Below are 18,665 nucleotides of genomic sequence, written 5' to 3' on the forward strand. Positions count from 1 at the left end.
TGCGCATATTTTTTCATTTGTGTCGCCACGGTGAACGGTTGGAAGCAGTACTCATTATAATCGCCGTCTCCTAGTGGTCGACCACACGTGACACAGCTCAGCATATTTTGAATAGGCGTGCACATGAACCCGTGCACATATATATATATATATATATATTACACATTATCGTACATTAGATGTCAGAAAGGAATAATTGGAAATAACTGTGTCACCCGCTGTTAACCGGTATCGGCTTCGTCGTCTTGTTTTTATATTGCCGGGAGGAGTTTAAATGGAATATAGGTAGTTCATGGTGTCGTCGTCGTCGTCGTCGCCGCCGCCGCCGCCGCCGCCGCCATCTTGTTGCTGTTGATCAGTTATAATCGTCGCCCATGGAGCTGAAGGAGGGGCAAAAATGGCCTTTTATGAGTAGCTAAAATATCAGCTATACATCACAGCACATCTGTACAGGTCGTAAAGCAGCTGCATCGGTAGCAGAGGCTATTTTGCTCCACCTTTGATTGGTCTTCTTCGTCTGATCCGCTATAGATAGCTGTAGATTTTTTTCCCGTTTAAATTACGGCGCTGCGCTTGCAATTGTAATAAAGGTGATATCTCACCAGAACCATTCTTCGGTGGCTGCTGGCTTTCGTCCATTCCATAAACGAACCGTTCGGGAAGCTCTGCACGCGACACGCCATCGGCAAAAAAACCCCGCTCTTTGCTTCTTCAAGTGGCCTTCACGTTTTGTTGTAATGTCGATAGACTTCGTTGGCTAGTTGATTCCGCCGCTGCGATTGTTATCGCTGTTATTTCACACTCTCGATGTTAGTGCGCGCTTTTATATCCCTGTTTCTGCCAGCACCTACTTATAACAATATAGCAGCAACATAGATGGTTCCAGCATCATTCAACGAGCGTACAGCGTCGGCTTATGCTAAATCAAGCGAAAGCAAAGCCATCGCTTACTTCAAGCGGATGAGCTTCTTCTCTCTTCTGGCAATCAGCTGTGGTCCGTCTCTAACGGCACGTAACTAGACAGAACGCAAACACCTATCCCGCTGTGCTCCGTCGCTATGCCGTGGGCACTGATGCTTTTTATATCATAAAACAAGAGGGGAGCGAGGGCATTTCGTTCACGTCATGTAACGTTAGCGCACTGGGTTCACATCGATGTCGACTGAAGTGCCGGTGTACCTATGCCGTAGCCATTGATCGTGGCGACTCTAGAAATTGCTCTAGAAGACCATCGTAGCGATTCTAGCTGACGTTGCTCGGTATTCTGTCAGCGATACATTTTGCCCATCGTTCATTGCTTGCCTGAGCGGCTAGAGGTGTTGTTTCTTTGTTATCAAGCTGGCATGAAGCCTATAGAAGTATTAATGTGCGATATGGTTATTGCCGTTGCAGGAAACCCACTCAGCTGCTTCGTCGTCGTCGTCGTCGTGTAAAAGGTACGTTAAAAGGTGACGATATCCGCATGGCCATCTAGTTCTGTGGGAAAGGTAACGGTTTCCATTATGGCTGAGTAACAAGACCCAATTACGTTTATTATAATGTAGCGTTAAGTCATGCGTGCTTGACTCGTGCGTTGACTGACACAAAACTTGAAGCCAATTACGGCTATGCACAGAGAAAAATAATGAAGCGCCCTTTCTATCAAAAGAAGTACGGCTAATAAGCTTGCCTTTTTTTTCGATGAAAATTTCATAATACTCCTTGGTATATGGATTCAGCACCTTCCATGATCAATAGCTGACTAACCATCCGACTTGCCGCCTAAATCATACTACTATTGTACCATGGCATTGTAGTTGGTATTGGACATTATTTCTACTGTATTTTGTTACTGCGTAGCGGCTTAAGTTTCGGCGTGTCATAACTTCGACGGAGTAGTAACATAAATGGGGCTATTTTTTAGCTATACTTAGCGTTATTATCTATGGCTATGTTCATTTTTAACTTAAGGATTATCGAATACTTCAGCCGCTCATTTTAGTAAGCCTATTGATTCGATGTCATTTGGTCTAGTCACTGTTTCTAAATGATTCATGTTGGACAGTTTCAAGTCTCCAGTACGGGTGCGGGCATTGGTATACTCCACGTCCAACCCAGTGTATCAATCGAGCGCCAAACAAAATCAGTAATTTTTCGAAAAGATAAAACAAGCGATTTTCGTCATTATTTATCGTATTATTATTAATCCTTTGTATTGAGCTGCTAATCAGATTAGCTCTTTTATCAATGTACAAAGCACCTGTAGAAATTACGTGGTAGATAGACGGTCTCAAACCCAGCTACAATTAATGAAACAAGCAAGACAAAGACGCGAAGCCGACCTGGGAAAACGATTAGCGTCAATGGGAACGATTTCCGTTTGTGTGGCCGAAATTCTGCTCGGGGCATCTGATTATTCGTTCATTAAGCATAGTCAGCTCCGGTGGTGTGGTGGCGCCACTGTAGACAACAGAAAGGACGACTTAGGACCGCTCGAGGTTAACGGAGAGCGTCTTGTAAGGGTCGTCAGCCTGTCGCAAGCAGGAGATCGAACTGGGCAGTTGCGTTTTCGGACAGAACAGCTGGCCGAACAATTACCGCTTGTAATTTCTGTTGTTGTTGTCGCTAATACTGGGATTTCTGCCACCATTGCAAACAACTCGGCTATAGCGACGATGATGCTAAGGATTGCCAACTGTCGTCACTTTACACCGTGTGCAAGCACATGAACAGCCGTCTTTTTTGGGAAATTCTATCGCCTTTACTTGTTTCTCCCCCTCGCGGGTGGATCCTGTAATGGTGATAGTCGGAGTTATCGCTGACGCTGCATCAGCAGATCGTACACGAGAGGGTGGGTGAAAATATGGTGAAATAGCGACTAAAAGGCTTACATCATTTACGGGAGTGAAGAAAGTCATCGAGTACATGCTACAGGCTAATCATGACTAAGGGTTCTTGAGGTCGGCCACCAAATGATAGTAGTAATCAGAAACAGCAGGAAATTGTAGACTGAGAAAGCGTTAATTTACGCTTGCGCCTATTTCTGCCTGTCAGCCTCACGAAAAACAGGAGTGGATACTCTGGTACAAAGGCATACATATTTTCTGAAATTCGGTCTCACGTTCGTGTGAGAATAATGAGGCAGTAGCTATCAGGGAACGCATGTAGCTGAGATACAGACGCATAGGATAGGTACAGATTTAAGATTGTACAAATAGTAATAGAAAGCGATCGATATTATGCACGTCGCCCTGCTGCTCGACGGGATTACATTTGCTGCCGACTACTGCCTCGCAGCAAGACGACGCGCGTCACCATCGTAGCGAGTGTTTCGGTGGCCAATGCAGCCAAATCTACGTCACACCACGATTTACTTTGTAGGATATGCAATGATCGCCGCCAATGAATATGGGCTACTGCTGCTGCTGCTGCTGCTGCTGCTGCTGCCGCCGCTACGAAAGATAATGAAGGCCCAAGACGACAGCGGGACGCTTGCAAAAGAACTTCAAAGGGAAGGATTACTTTTTGCTGGAGTTGCTTTTGTATACAGAACTTAGCTATCTAGTTAGGAAGGCGTCTGTTCGGTAGAACGCAGACGCTGGATCTGGTTACGTTGCCTAAAATTTGTGTCGTTATCAACTCGATCAGATGGTTCCAGGCGGGTGTGTGCGATTGCGCGAGTCGACAGAAGTTGAACAACTCGTGTCGGCGGGTCAACCGGTCACATATTGCTGCCATCTGTTCGCTCGCTTATACCAGCGGATCGCAACTGCAGACGACTGATTATCGCTCAGATCTTCCGTGGCTATGGCTGCCCAGAGATATTTTGTTGGCGGATCTTTTTCGAGTAAAAAAAATAACAGGGAAGGGAAATCGTCATTATTATTATTATGGTAGAATTGTTTGGTTGGCAAAAAAAATCGATACACAGGGGGGGACAACGGGAGAGAAAACTGTCGCTACGGACGAAAATGCCGACGTAAAGAATGCACGATTCATCTTATACGCTCTTTCTTAATGCCGTAGTTACTCGACCTTGTATTTATAAAAGGTGAGAGCAAGATACGCGGCTAGAGACACGCGCATCTTCATCTGCAGCTAACAATTTCGTAATATAACATAGAAATAGCGCTATGCTACCTGTTAGTATAAAACTTGAGCGAGAGGCGATAGCTACGTATGGGGAAATGGACGATTTTAGCCATTCTGATTCTGCAACCTCTATAAGATAGCTTTATTAAATGTTGTACTTATTCGATTGCGGTTGTCTCATTTCCATATTGCTATTTTGTATTTTAATTAGTGCATTTATATATTCCTTTTGATTTGAACCCGAAAAGAATCCGTTGACATATGAGAACTTACAACTGAGCGTTTGAGGAACCGCCCGCCAACGATACGTTCTTATGGTCCCTTAAAGACTGTCTCCTGTCTAATTGATTTCGTACTGTCGTGAGGACGGTCAGCCGGTTCCTCTATCGCTGGCAGGATGCCCGTTTGGACACGTTTTATCTGTAGTCGAGATTTATTATTTGGCTAATTATAATGCTTTTAGATCGCTCTAGTAGTGCAAGCTAGAATGGGCCAGTGGCGACGCTGGCTCGCTTCGGAATCAGCTACGTCGGCGTTACGTAGGCCTTATGCACTCACGGATATTGATTCTGATGGAGTATTTTTTTTGCCGCATGTCTGGACTCTAAAAGCCGTCCTAACTGAAGGTGCGGCTTATCTGAAACAGTACGATAGCCTTTGAGCAGTGTATCAGACGCGCAAATTGTGTCAGTCAGTTGGCTAGAACCCTTAGCTGCGTAGTATTAGCTGTAGGCTCTGAGGTACGTTACGGATATTTTGCTATTGAAATAATTTTTTTTTATAACCCGAAATGATGATGGTTAACATTGGATAGCATGTGTGACCTGATTAATGTATTTCAAAGTGGGCTTGAGGGTCGACAAAGATATTGGATGTGGCTAGAAACAGATGGATGATCGAGGCCTTTTCATGTTTACAATGCTATGTTAGACGTGGTTATGCCACGTGGTTAGCAGTGTGGCCCGGGGCATATTTGGCGGTTTTTTATTTGTGCACGCTTTTTCTGGGCACTCTCAAACTGCAAAGACACTTCTTAGCCGGGAGCTGCGTCACCGTCTTGTCGGAACCCTCGGGCTCTTTGGACCTCGAAGAACCTTTCGGTTGATGGGGTCGCTGGCGTGCCGCCAGACCTGCTTAGCGCCAAACTCATCTTGCCATTGGTTGCGAACAGACCTGCCTAACCTAAATTAATACTGCAGCGTGGCATACTGCTCAGAAGCTATTCCCGTGACCGACCCCACAGATGTGCTGGGTCGGTTATTTTGCATGCTGATGCATTTGTAGACGTTACCCTGTTTGTAGCCGACAACACAATCTATTTGGTAAACCAATAGAAATTGTGTTCCTTGTTACATGTTGAATGGGACGGCAAGCACTGCAGGCTATATTACGGTGTTGGTCGAATATGTGGTATTTAGGTTTTTACTTTTTGAGCATACCGTATGATATAAACAGTTTCGGCGTCTATCCGGTCGAGAGCGTTTAGGCGCGAGCGTCTTCTCGCCTGTTGTACTTATATACTTCACAAAATGTATGTGTATATAAAATTGTTTCACCAATAATAACATTAATTTATACAGCACGCAATGACATGTCAAGCTTCAATATTGATGGTGAACTGGTGTACTGCCTTTAATCACGCCCAAAAAAAGAACTTTGTGAAGGAGCGAGCGTCCGTAAAGGAGCTACAGCCGTCCAGTGTTTTCATCTTTGTGAAGTCCTGCTTAATTTAACAACACTTGCCTTCTACGTTTCCGGGCAGCGGTAGCTTTCAGGTGTGTAAATATCAACATGTTCCGTCGCGTGAACATTTTTTCAACCGATGCGGTTGCTTTCGACGGAGCGAACTTTCGTTCAATGTTATAGAAATCTCTTCAATTTTATTTATAACCGATTAAAGGGCCAACCACTTAGGGGGGTCGTTGTTAATAATGTTGTTACACCTGTTGTCCTGCACCTGACGATCTCCTATTCTGCCTTTTTGCTAGTGTTCGGGATCATGCGAGGCTTATTGTGATGACTTATGGCGGATCTACGACCTGACAGGTGCGGTGCTGTCATGCAACTGCCGCTGGAATTGAAATCTGCTCGTATATTCTAGTTGGAAAGGCTACGAGCTTCATGATAGTTGATTTCTTGAAAGGCAGCGAATTTCGGCACGAAGATAAGCCGAGCGAGAAGCGGTGACGCAGTTCCACTTCGCATGTTAACATGGTTATGACACCTTTACCGATACATATACTAGCATTCATTTGTTGAAGAATGGAGTCGGAAGACAAATCTGCTGTCTTGCGTAGTAGTGCTCACAATTGCTGCTAATGCTACCACCATTTCTACGTCGGCATGGATTCGGTCGTTAGTTTCCCTTACTATATGGGTTTCGCAATAGTTCGCAGATATCAGTGTAGAGGTTCTTGTAATTTATTAGATTGTAAGGTGGTAAAACCTGCATGGGAAGGCTTCGACTTAATTTAATGGAGTTACACTGAACGGTGGTTTAATGTTCGGTTAATATGTGCCCGTTACGGCGAAGAGATTGCGTGCTTGTCTGTTGCTCCTCGCCGCCTCTAATCATTTACCGTGTGAGCCTACCTGGCTGGTTGTGACCACATTCTTTAACTCAGGCCCCATTAGCGACCTTCTAACATAGTTGCAATCTGTACCAGCCAGTATTCCCATCTATTCATTATCAGCCGTAGATATAATTGGCTATTTGCAAAATTTTCACATCGGTCTACTATTTTATGCCAGCCGTTCTTTGTTTTCTTAGCCAATGATAAGATTGACGCGGGAATTTCTTTTTTTCTTTCGTGGTTTCAGTTCACAGTGATGTTCTGGACACGTTTGTTGGATTGCCCGAGCACTTCTGGAAGCTTTGTTTAATTTTCGGTTGTCGCTATGTAGTCTATCAATAGATGTCATAGGAGCATTCACTGAAGCTAGCCCACAGTTAATACGGATGCTGCTATGTGAGCATAATTAGAAAAAATGGTTTCAAGAAAAAGGCGAGCTATATACGTCCGCCATGTATTACTATCATACTATTGAAACAGCTAATCTATCTAGTTGGCACACTGAAAAACACTGATCCAATTTGGGTCAAATGTACATAGTCATTAGAGGTTTTTCTTGACCCACTATAATGATTAAGAAAAACCAATAGTGACTGTAAGTGAGGTATCGGGTGGAGATAACATCTGACTTGTTTAAGTGACTGAACGGTTCAGACTTGAAATCCGTATCTAACATGATAGAGAACATGGTTTTTGGTTTCATATCAGCAACTTAGAAAATGTAACAAATCCTTCCTCAATTTGTCGTAACCCTCAAATAAACATCGGGTGATTCTCCTTTGAATATTAGGGAAATGTTTGCCCCTGCGTGCAGTGGCAGAAGCTACTGTAATAAAATGTTGGTTAGCATGCCCATATCTTTCATCTAGACACCAGGATGCAGTATCATTAGGGTTGGCTAGTTCTGCACGAGGATACCGCAAGCTAGGCCACGCCTTGAATGTCCTGAAACTCGACTTACTATAAACCTACAAACGCATTTACCGTCCTATGTAAGAAGATCACCATCCTATCAAATCTATTAGAACTAAATTATGTAGCCAGTAATCATATTGGACCGCAGTTCCTAACAAAACAGACACCATTCACTCAAACATTCGAATTTACTTTTCTTATTTACAAAATTTGTCTTTCGTTGTAACACGGTCCATTGCAATGGATTTTTATGATACAGTTAACAGTAATCCCGCGTGACAATTGTGTAAAGTAAAGTGTGTCCTTGTTGTGGCAAGATGTAGTGCGACGCAATTCTGTGGTCGTGCCCGCTGTCGCATAACATCGCATAATTGCCAGAAGCAGACACGAGGTGTTGATGCGTGACAAGGTTCCGTGCTTTGTGTGTCCGAGGGCTCGACGTGACCTCGGAGCAGATGGTCGCCTTTAGTCTCTGAGGTTATCTTAGCTTTCCTTTCCGCGTAGAGTACAGTGATTAACTGAACGGCTGCAAGGTTTGTTAAGCAAGAGAAAAAAAAAAAAGTGCACTAGAGAAGCACATAGGTAGTTTGATTAGTAATACATTAAATAAGCATGTGGAATTAGGTGCTTATCCACCATAAGTTTTCTCTGAATACGTAGACAAAACCATTTGCCTTCATCAACGAAGATGATTATCTATGGACACAGTCGGTGCGTTTGATTTTATAGTAATATATATATATATAGGTGTTTGGCTTTTCTCATCCTTACATCTCCATCGTTCCATAACTTTCAGTGTTCGCGCTGCATATGGTCGCGCTTTAATTACGCTAAAATTCCATAAGACATTAAATAGGCCGCTATCCAGATCGTGTGGCGCTGTCTTACTGTTATGGTCTTGCTTGTCAAGTACCAAGAAGCGTTGTTGCGCTCACAATCAACGGCGTCACCACCCAAGAGACGTTCTCTGTTTCTTTCTCGGCTTCCATTTTGACTACATTTCTTATTCACGTACCTGAAGTGCTTTGGCTTTCAACATCGATTCATAGGCGGGTGCGGTGTTTTGACGACGTGTTGGCGTTCGCCGGCGTTCTTTACTGTTCTTCATCATATCCGCATCGCGATACCACAGCTAGGGCTTTTTCCGTCAATGAATCGAACGAGCCACATCGGTCGTAAGACCGTGACGCGCAGCACCCGTCGTCGCGCATTCGCCCTTACCGCTGCTGTGGCGTAGACTGCCTTCGGCCACTCGATTCTTGAAGTTTCTCTCCCTGTCTAGATAGGAACATTTTGTATTTTCTCTCCTCTGCTTCCAATGGACAGGGCGCGCGTCGAATCGGCTCTATAATCGCCACCATAATCACTAAAAACGTTGCTGCTGCTGCTGCTGCTGCTACCGCCGTTACCACTTTAAGTTAGAAATTGTTGCGCGCGGAAACGAGCCAATAGGAAACGAACCTTGGAGAATTCTCTTTCGCCTGGGAACGCTCGATTTAACATTGTATTGCATATGTTTGTCTCGATACGTAGACGCACTGCCGCCAACGCCTGTCTACACATTGGCGTATGTGTGTGTTCTAAATTTTGTCCCTGTTTTCGATTCAGTCAGGGGCCCAACGGGATCCTTGTGTTGTTATCGTTCAAGGTGTTGTTTGACTGGCATCCCAGTGCCTCCTTAAACAAGTGTTTGTTGTTGGTATGACGAACATTCGTCGACCCGTTAGCTACCGGTCAATCGGCTGGCCGGCCAGGGTGTATCGCGGTAGCTAACCGCAGCCCACAAAAGCTGTGTCGGTTAGCGGTGTCTTACCAAAGTACCGTGAAATCGTGGTGATGACTGGTGTCTGTAATCCCCTACATCAGTTCGTTCATCGTCACCTGCCCCAGCGTTTTCCATCTGAAAGTGGAGACTGAAAGCGCGCAATTGTCAGGCGCGTAGTTTGTCGCTCTGACAAGCGATCACCAACAATAACAATAAGTAGACAGATGGTGAAACTGAGTTCGTTGACGTGAGGGTAATTATTGACGTTGTCGTGCTAGCATTTGTTGTTCAGGCGTAACTAGCGTTACTGGAAGTGCCGTTAAAGAAACGCTATTCAGTAAACCCAATGCTGCTATTTAAGATTAAAAAAAAAGTTAGTTATTAGATAACACAAGGACGGGGTGTGATGCAATGTCAATACTGAACGCTGGGAGTGCCTCGTTAAGACTTTTCTGTTTTCGTGGTCCTCCAGTAGTTCCCTGAAACGACGCTCAGAAACGAAACAGATTCGAAAGCTAAATTCAAGCGTACTCGTTCTTGACGTCTATTACTCCTGTACAATATTTTGCTAGAGACCGATCTGGTAAGAAGTATTACATACGAGAGCTGCGCCTATCATACCCTATTAAACGTTTTGCGTATCAAAATGTCCATCAAGGCCCTCCTGTCTGCACACCGAAGTAAGATGAATTAATCGTAAGTTATAGTTTAAACTGCTACCAATCTTTGTTATTTACTTACTCATTTGTACGTTCAGCTAGGTGAAATGATTAATTAATTAATGCTTTCATATTCCTTCCATTAGCCTATATCTTCCGATGCAGTTGATAGGACTAGAAATGTTTTTTTTCGTTTTGTACGATATTCTATATTATGCCGTACTCATCACACGATTATATGCAGCATCTTCCAGTATGTCAGCACAACTTTTAATTTTGTGCGAATGTTTGCGTCGTCGTCCTAGCCGTCATATTTGAAACAATCAGTTGACTGCCTAAGTGCTTCTAATAACTGCTCATTGTTTAAGAGAAGAAATAGTCTTCCTTGATGCACATAGTTAATTACAATGGATCAAGCACGACTTTGTATAGAAACGTATGTAAGTATAACATGCGCAGGTACATCAATATTGTTGCTGATGGTTGATTAGACCTTCTTTCCGTTCCTAGACTCCTAGAATCAACAACAACTACGATGACAACACCGCAGATTGTGGTCTACAACAAATCATTAGCGTCGCTCTATAGTCAGATGCGGACCGCGTTAGACTACCACTGCCAAAGCGATTACAGGTAGTGAGTCCTTAAATTTGTACCATTTGATCCGCTGTTCTAGTTATTTATTACTAGCTACATTAGCAGCGAGTAGAAGTTCCGATAGGAGGAGCACACTCATTATAAGTGCTACCGGTAATAATCCTGTAACCAATAGCTGTAGCGGCATAATTTTTAGATAAATGTTTGTCATTTGCAATGCTATTGCTGCGATTCGATTTTATTTTCGAACTGCTCCAGCGACTGGCAGCGTCATCGGCCCCCCACCCCCCCACCCCCACCCGCATCACCCCCCATCTACAACAACAGCATCAGCAACAATGACGTCCAAAAAACAAAGGGGGGACGTGGGATAATTGCATTTGTTTAAAGAGCTCGCTGCCGTCGACGTTACCATATGTCTCGCTATTATTAGCAGAAGCAAAATAATTTTAGCTACGTTAGCAGTCGGCAGCAGTACGCGCCTTGTACGCTGGTTGTTTCTGTTAAGCTCGTGCTGTGTGGTTATAACGACCTACGGTGGCAGCAGCAGCAGACGCAGCATTATCACGGCCGTTGTCACCAACTTTAGCATCGCTCTGACGGTCTGACTACTAGTCTTCTGACCAGATGCATTCACCTTGATGAATATCCATCTATTAGCCACTATTCGTTTCACTGCCGCCACTCCGGTGTTCCCGATCAAGCACACACGGCTGATGCCGCCGCTTGATATTGTTTCCCCAACAGCAGTAATCATATCCCTGAGCCATTTATTATTTTGCAACTTCGATGGATTGGCTTACAATGCCTATCCCTCATTTACCCACGCAAGTTATTTAACAATAACAACGGTAAGTGTAGCATCGCGAAGCCTTTGTTTGTTGGTGTGGTTGCACTTCATTTACGTGCTTATAGACATTGAGCGTTGAGCACGCTCAGTACAATATAGTGCTTCGAAGAAGCAATGTGGCTTCAGTACCGTTCGTGAGCCACTTTCTAGATAGAAGCTAGGGAACTGATGGACGGGCCTAGGAATCGCTCGGGTCGCTAGCGATACACTATACATTTTAACCAGTTCCGCCCTCGTCGTGATTGTTAGCGCCGATCGAAAACTCAATGAGGTTATTTTCATTTCGCAATGGTTGCTAGTGGTGCTAGGTCGGTTAGTGCTACGAGTTTCATCCCTGAAGATAGCTAGACATTACGCCAGGAACTGGCGTTTGGTCTATTTTTTTTTTGTATCTGACGGGTACCTCTAACGTGTACGTATAACATGTTCTCGAAGTGTTCTTTTTGTGGGACCTTCCTGGCGTCCGGCGCCTGCATTTGCTAAGAGTAAGGGGGCACACCTCTGAAGTTGTAGTATGCATATGAAGACGAAATGCGAAATCTCTGTGTAGCCAATTCATTCCAATGGATCTTACGAAAGTCTCTTACGACGATTACGTCTCTTACGAGGCAACCGCGTCGCCCTATTTGCCATCGAGGTACATTGCGACCAATACAACTGTTAGCACAACAGTCGCTCCCTCGTACGGCATTAAGCCATCATATCCAATCTGCACAATTAGATTGTTTTAGCCCGCATTTTATTCAACCGTTTGACGCTGTCAGCTATAGTAGCAATAGTAAAATGGCATGCAGATCAAGATGCTAGGTGGGCGTATGACTTTTAGCTGCACAAAAACTACTGTTAGAAGAAGACTACATAAAGACTACAAGTCCATCCTGTAAAATAGTCGAAAGGCCGTGCACGGACGAGGTTTGCTTGTCCTGGTTCTTCATTTGTCGTTGTAGCCCCTTTCTATAGCGTAATGCACATCGACAGAAGCTTCGCACCATTTTTCTTTGTCGTTCGCTGACGCGTTTTATGGCGCCCTTATGTACGTTTCCGCCTCAAAACCTGACAGCAGCGTGAAAATTCAGTTTGCAGGTTTTGCATTGGTGAAGATCAACAGCAGTAACTCAGAATGGCAAAAAACGACGTCTTACTGGTCGATGATACCAATGGCCTTTTTCCACGTCGTTCTGATCGCGCGGCGCCGATAGCAAAAACGAGAACAATAGTCGTAGAATTTGTGCGCTAAATAAATAGATAGAAAGTGGCCAGTAAAGCTCAAATCGAACGAAATCAACTATTTATTTATGTATGCTATAATCGAACCCCGCTACAAACACAAGCATCGACTCACGCTCAGTACGATGGTATAGTTGGCCGTAGTCAGGGCAGAGCTTTATTTGGCATGTTTGTTTGTTTGTTTGCTCGCTAGATAACTGTGCAGCAAAAGCTGTATTAGTGTATTTTCTGCCTGTCGATGGGACTAGTGGCTTGCCTGTCGCGCTCAAGTCGCGGCAAAAGGGTACAAGAAAATGAGATGGAAAAGGGCTCTGTAGAACAAAGCGTCTGAGGCAAACGTGAACGGCGGTGGTTTCTGCTAGTCGACCGTCGACGCAAGGCAAACCCCCATACGAATCACTTCTAGTACGCGTTGAGTAACGATTATAGTGATACAGGTAGTGCACGCGTGAAGGGCTTGAGAGGCAGAGGGAGATAGATAGAGAGAGAGAATGTGCGAACACAATGAAGAACTGCAGAAGCTGCCGAACGCTGAATGTCGACCATCCGTTCGTCAGCAGCGGTGGATACGGCAGTGATGACGCTATGGCACTGCTGTTGCTGCTATTTCTTCCCGTCATGATGACGTCGTCGACGCCGACGACGAAATGGGCAACAGACGAAGGCAGTTCATGATGCCGGTAATGATTTGACCAGCGGGGCCTTTACCACGGTCTGTTGCCAACGTATTGACGTTGGTGTTGGCGGCGGTGGCGACGACAAAACAGCAGCACATTGAACGAAACGTCCATACCCCCCCCCCCCCCTAATTTCTTCCCTTTCCTTGCTGTTCGCCCGCATCCTCAGGCTCCCCTGCGAACGACACTGGGAAATGCGGGGGCTAGTTTGGCGCCATTTTTGTTGAGCAGTACTGCGTCGTTCTTGGCGCCGTTTCAGAGCCCGAACAATTGGCGGATGACTGAGCGTCTGACTATTATCGGTGACAGCGACCGTTACTAACTGCGCTTGAACGTATTACAACGGCTGGTTCAATAAAAAAAAATGCGGGCAGGAAAGGCAGAGGGGCAATAACAGTAAGAAAACGTGGTCGTCATCTATCGTTTGTTTGATATTGCTAGCGCTACTATTAGCAATAGTACTGCTATCACTACCGCGTTACTGGCGTTACACAATGATTGAATGTGTACGTGCTATATAATCGAAGATTTTCTAATGCTGTTTATTTGTAGCGGGTAATACGTAATCGCTCCTGGTGGTGGCCGATTATGCAGTCTAGAGAGGACCGACAGGCAATGATTCGTTGATTTCGCTAGGAACTTGCTCTGTTCTGTGTGCAATAATGCGATGATTTTTGCAGATTCATACTATTGCATACGCAGCGTCAGCACGTGTCGAAACACGGTCCCTGTACAAATCTGCTGGGATATTAGTGTTTTTACAAGAGATAAAAGCTTGAAGAAAAGGTTATTTTCATAAAAGACATTTCGTATATTCTGTGCACAGGAAATACGACGCGCAGCTAGTCGAAACGCTGAGAAGAGGCTCCAAGCCGATTTTTCTAACTGCATTTTCTTATATGTTCTTTAAGACGATGTCGTTATTCCGATTTCCTTTTTTTTTACACACACACACACACACACACACACACACACATATCAAGCCTCAGTTTCTGCATCTGATAAAATAAATGGCGTATATAAATCGAAAATAATGTATCTTCCAGACAGAATAAAGTCTACGAGCTTATGTGCATCGCAGACGATGCTTGCTTACGGTAAAAGGTGAGGAAAGCCGTCCACGATGTGAGCTAGATTACATTTTTCGTGAAGCTAAATTAAGTGACACTATTATTAATATTAGTACAATTTAAACGCTTATAACAACCGTGCAGCGTTGGTAACAGTTGGGTAAACAATTTACTGAGGACGACAGTTTTATTTTTGTTAATAAAATATCCATTTGTCTAGTGGAGTGTCGAAGTGTCTTCCGGGATCAGTTAGTAAGAAACAGTCGGTTCCGATGCTGAACAAGGCCTCATCCGACGGGCTGATCGCATAGAAGGATTATGCAGCTTCTGGCAATGGCAAAAAACCATAGTTGTACGTAGCAAAGCAGAAACATTTTAGGTTGAACTTCGCGTCGATAACTAATGCGAATAGCTGGCTAAAAGCGGTAACAGAAGGTCGCATTTGGTAAAAGGGGTTTTACTGGGGTTCGTTTCTATACATGGCTTAAGTGCATACTTTAACTTAGAGATCTAGCCTAAATGCTTCGGGCAAGTTTCAATAAAACTAAAACCGTTTCATAAACGGTTCAAGTTCGGCTCAAACTAGCTTGAATGATCCAAGCCAGCGCCCGTTAGCTGTTGCTTCAGAGGAATGTAGCCTCCACTATATCATAGGTTGAGTAGTAGTGCATAGACGCTTAAGACAATCTCGGATGCTTTTGCCAGAGATAACCTACTGAAGTCTGTAGTTACCTATCGACATTGTGCTGGCGGCAACCCATTTTAGGTCAAAAGAATAGAAGTCTAAATCAAATGCTTTATAATGGTCCTACGGGTAAGTCTCTTACTCGGAGAAAAACGAATACAAGCGTGTCCCAGCGATGGTCGTGCGCGTCGCAACATGAGCGGTTTTCGCAGAAAATTAAGTTAACAGGACGCTACTAACTAGAGCAGCAAAAGGTCGCCAGATGAAAGATTGATATATTAAAGATTGCTAGCTTTAACAAATAGAAACAAAGTGATTATTTTCGTGATAACGTCCCAAACGATAAACGGGAACGCTAGAACATGTGAGTATCAAACAAAAAAAAATGGCTATTGCCAGATGATAATGATGTCGTACCTACTTTTCGCCGTGTTACGATAGCATCTTTGGTGTGGTATACTTTAGCCTGCTTTTCGAATATGAAACGCATCAAACGCGATAGAGGAAGCTATATTACTGAAGCGCGCAGTGTCATGAAGCCGAGAACTGCAACGAAAAATGTTTCGTTGTTTTTGGGTTTTTTTGTATTAACAAACGCCAGCAATAACACGCACACACTGTGTTACGGCGGAGTTTGTTGTACTAACACAAGCTGCATTAAGATAAGGTACGGCCGAGTAGTGGTAAATGCTAGGGGCATTCAGTTCACGCAGAACAGAACAGAACAGCTAAACCAAGTTTCCATAGTTAGACGCGAAGCATCACAATTTCGCTCATCAACATTGCTATCTGTCATAATACGTACTAGGAAAAATTGCGAATCACTCAATATATAGCCCGAAAAAGCCGTTTTCAATGCTAGAATATCGGCTGTACGCAGATGTAAACTTTATATAAGTATGTAGTCTATTGCTGATTCTACGGCGTCTCCGAAAGATCAGGCGTATTGGGTGATAGATCATTAACACAGGCATAAATATTTGTTCTACGTTCCGCCTCATGATCGGAAGTTTGACACCATAGAAACGTATGGGATGCTTGCCGATCCACTATCATATATCCCTAACTCTATGATGAAGCGCGCGTAACTAGGGTATCGAAAAATAAAAGTCGCGCTATCGTTGAATATGAACCCTCTGATTTGTTGGCTCAATTAAAGACGGGTTGAACGCTTTGGTCCGCACATATTTGTGGTGACCTAAACCAGTGGTCGTAGCTTTTACCAGCACCAGGCTCTATATATATAATTGTGGTTGTACCGCCTAGACAGCGAACCGATTGAACCAGCCTGCCGTATTTGCGGTTGTTTATGTAGTAGATAGTTTGATTATATATCTAAACACAGAGACACACTTTCTCTCATGTATAATACTAACTGTATAAAGGAAAATTTGTAGTGTTTGACAACTGTCGTCGGAATTAACAGGTACTTTTTAAACTTATTACTTTTAGACAGCTTTTGCTTAAGATTGATCTAGCAAGGCTAAAGCGACGCCAGTCAACTCATTATATTGCGGGGCTCAGTTATTTTTTGGAAACCTACAAATATATTTGGTACGTATTTATACGGTGAGGTTTTTTAGACGGAAATCTATGCACGGAAATTATTTTACAGCATATTCCTATTCGAATAAACAGCTGACCTTAAGCGTCAAGAAATTGGTGTCTACAAAGTTTTTTTATAGAAGAAAAAAGATCTAAAAGCTAGAGTCAACCGCGCTACCTATCTTGCCTTTGACTTTTTCCACTCGAATGCTTAGTTGGAATCAGAAACACCTAGTCGTTAATGATCGCCGAGACCTTTGCGACTTTCCCAGCTCGGTCTACCTCTACCAAAAAGCGTGAGCATCTGTCTTCTTTCCTGCAATTAATGCCGTACATGGTTTTCTTTCGAAGTTACGACGACCTCGTCAATGGTCCTGCAGAAGATTGCTAACAATGAAGGAGAGGCTTCGTAGAATCCATGCAATTTTGTCCTATCATGCCGAGTTTACTGATGAATTGAAGGCACATTTTCTGCAACACGATTAATTCCATAGAAAGTATTTATAAATACGGCATTGCCGAATAGAAGGAACGCGAACTAATTGGTATCATCGTTATTTTTTGTTGCAGGTCGTCATGTAAATTTGTCATCACTCGTCGCCCGTGAGCTTCCGCCAGCCAATGTGAAAGTGCAAAACGGACATTAATTTTCTTGAACCCAGCGCGAGGTCGTGTTGCTCCCTAGTAATGATGGCGGCGCCAACAAGCGGTGTGGCGGCCCCCAGGGGCCAGCGGCATATCCGTGCTCATTCTGAAGACTTTATCCAGAACAGCAAATTTTCGTTCATCCATAACAACAACTCCAGGTGGGTTCATTAAAAAAACTTAAGAAAATTTAAACAAAATACACACGTAACGTAATAGCTTACTTAGTCAGATGGTAGCTACGCCACACTCAATTCTGCTAAGTAGTTCATCCAGGTTAGTGGATTTTGGGCTCGTGAAACAGCTTTCCTGCGACACACCCTGTGAAAGACGTAACTAAAAAAAATCACATGACACATGATCCCTTATTCAACGGAGCAGGCTGTTAGATTCGTGACTGAGGACCTAGTTTGACCTAAGACATCCGCAGTGTTGCTTTCGACGAGACAAATTTCTTGTAGTAGCTAGCTATCCACATTGCTCGGTTGTCCTATTGTCCTAGCTATAAACAGCATTCATAAAAGGAAGCATTCATAATCATTGTAAGCACGTCCGGTCAAACGGGCCCTATACTTGTACATTGTCAAAAAGATGTTTCGATTATGCGGAACCCATGTTACGTGTCCGCGCTATTGTATACTGTAGTGCTGCAAGCGAATCGGAGGTAATTTCCGCAGCCTGGAGGATCTTGAATCTGAATAAGTGGGGTCCGTGAAAGACGATTGCGAAGTAGCGCCGAAAATTCTCCAACAAACATTGGGCTTTGATGATCCCGAATTTTCCCATTTATCAGTATGAACGACAGCTCGCAGGCGTCAACGTGCCAAGTCATTTGTAGTCCATCTAAACGGTAATATTCGGAATTATAATTAATCATTGTGCCGTTTGCATAGATTTTGGGAGTAAGAACCGCAGAATGAGACACGCGCCTTTAGTTAAGATAGCAAATAGAATTCCACACAATTCTAAATAATTTTTCAATGATGCTTAGCTCAATCAAACAACATTTTACACTGCTTTCTCAGTGAAGTTAGTTAGGTACGTCGAAAGCACTTACTTTATTCGTAATTTAGTGGGTATCAATAGAATTTTGACGTCAACCTAGACTAAGTAAAGTGATGCATAGGGTGACTCGGTCTTATCAAGCGACCACAAAGACAAGTTCTGCGGCTATGAGAAAGTACTCATATTGAGTACTTTTTGCTTGTGTATTGAAGATGTAGTATGAAACTATTTTTCTGGTACGATAAGCCAATACTTGTTTTTTTTTTTGAAAATCGGTCAGTGAACTTATGCTAAAAAATAAGTACCACTTCGGTCTGTCAAAGACAAATGCAGAAGAGTAATTTCTTATTTTGAAGGATTGAAGATTTCAAACTGTTCCTG

The 18,665-nt window shown here is 43.7% G+C and overlaps 1 protein-coding gene across 9 annotated transcripts in view; it reads left to right on the forward strand.

Annotated features, from left to right (window-relative positions):
• Positions 1 to 18,665, forward strand: part of LOC111245982 (uncharacterized) — an 88,112-nt gene that overhangs the window by 44,255 nt on the left and 25,192 nt on the right. For 7 of the 9 annotated variants that reach the window (XM_086993430.1, XM_086993408.1, XM_086993399.1 and 4 more), the window contains 2 exons: positions 1,393 to 1,436; positions 17,205 to 17,440. In XM_086993430.1, coding sequence (XP_086849556.1) covers positions 17,322 to 17,440 — 119 coding nt within the window. In that variant the 5' untranslated portion in view covers positions 1,393 to 1,436; positions 17,205 to 17,321. Of the gene's footprint in view, positions 1 to 1,392; positions 1,437 to 9,875; positions 10,021 to 15,299; positions 15,454 to 17,204; positions 17,441 to 18,665 lie in introns of those variants that run through there. The other 2 variants (XM_086993422.1, XM_022795118.2) reach the window with 2 other exon arrangements.

This window comes from Varroa destructor, unplaced genomic scaffold (assembly GCF_002443255.2).
Source record: "Varroa destructor unplaced genomic scaffold, Vdes_3.0 BEIS01000001.1, whole genome shotgun sequence".
Lineage (NCBI taxonomy): Eukaryota > Metazoa > Arthropoda > Arachnida > Mesostigmata > Varroidae > Varroa > Varroa destructor.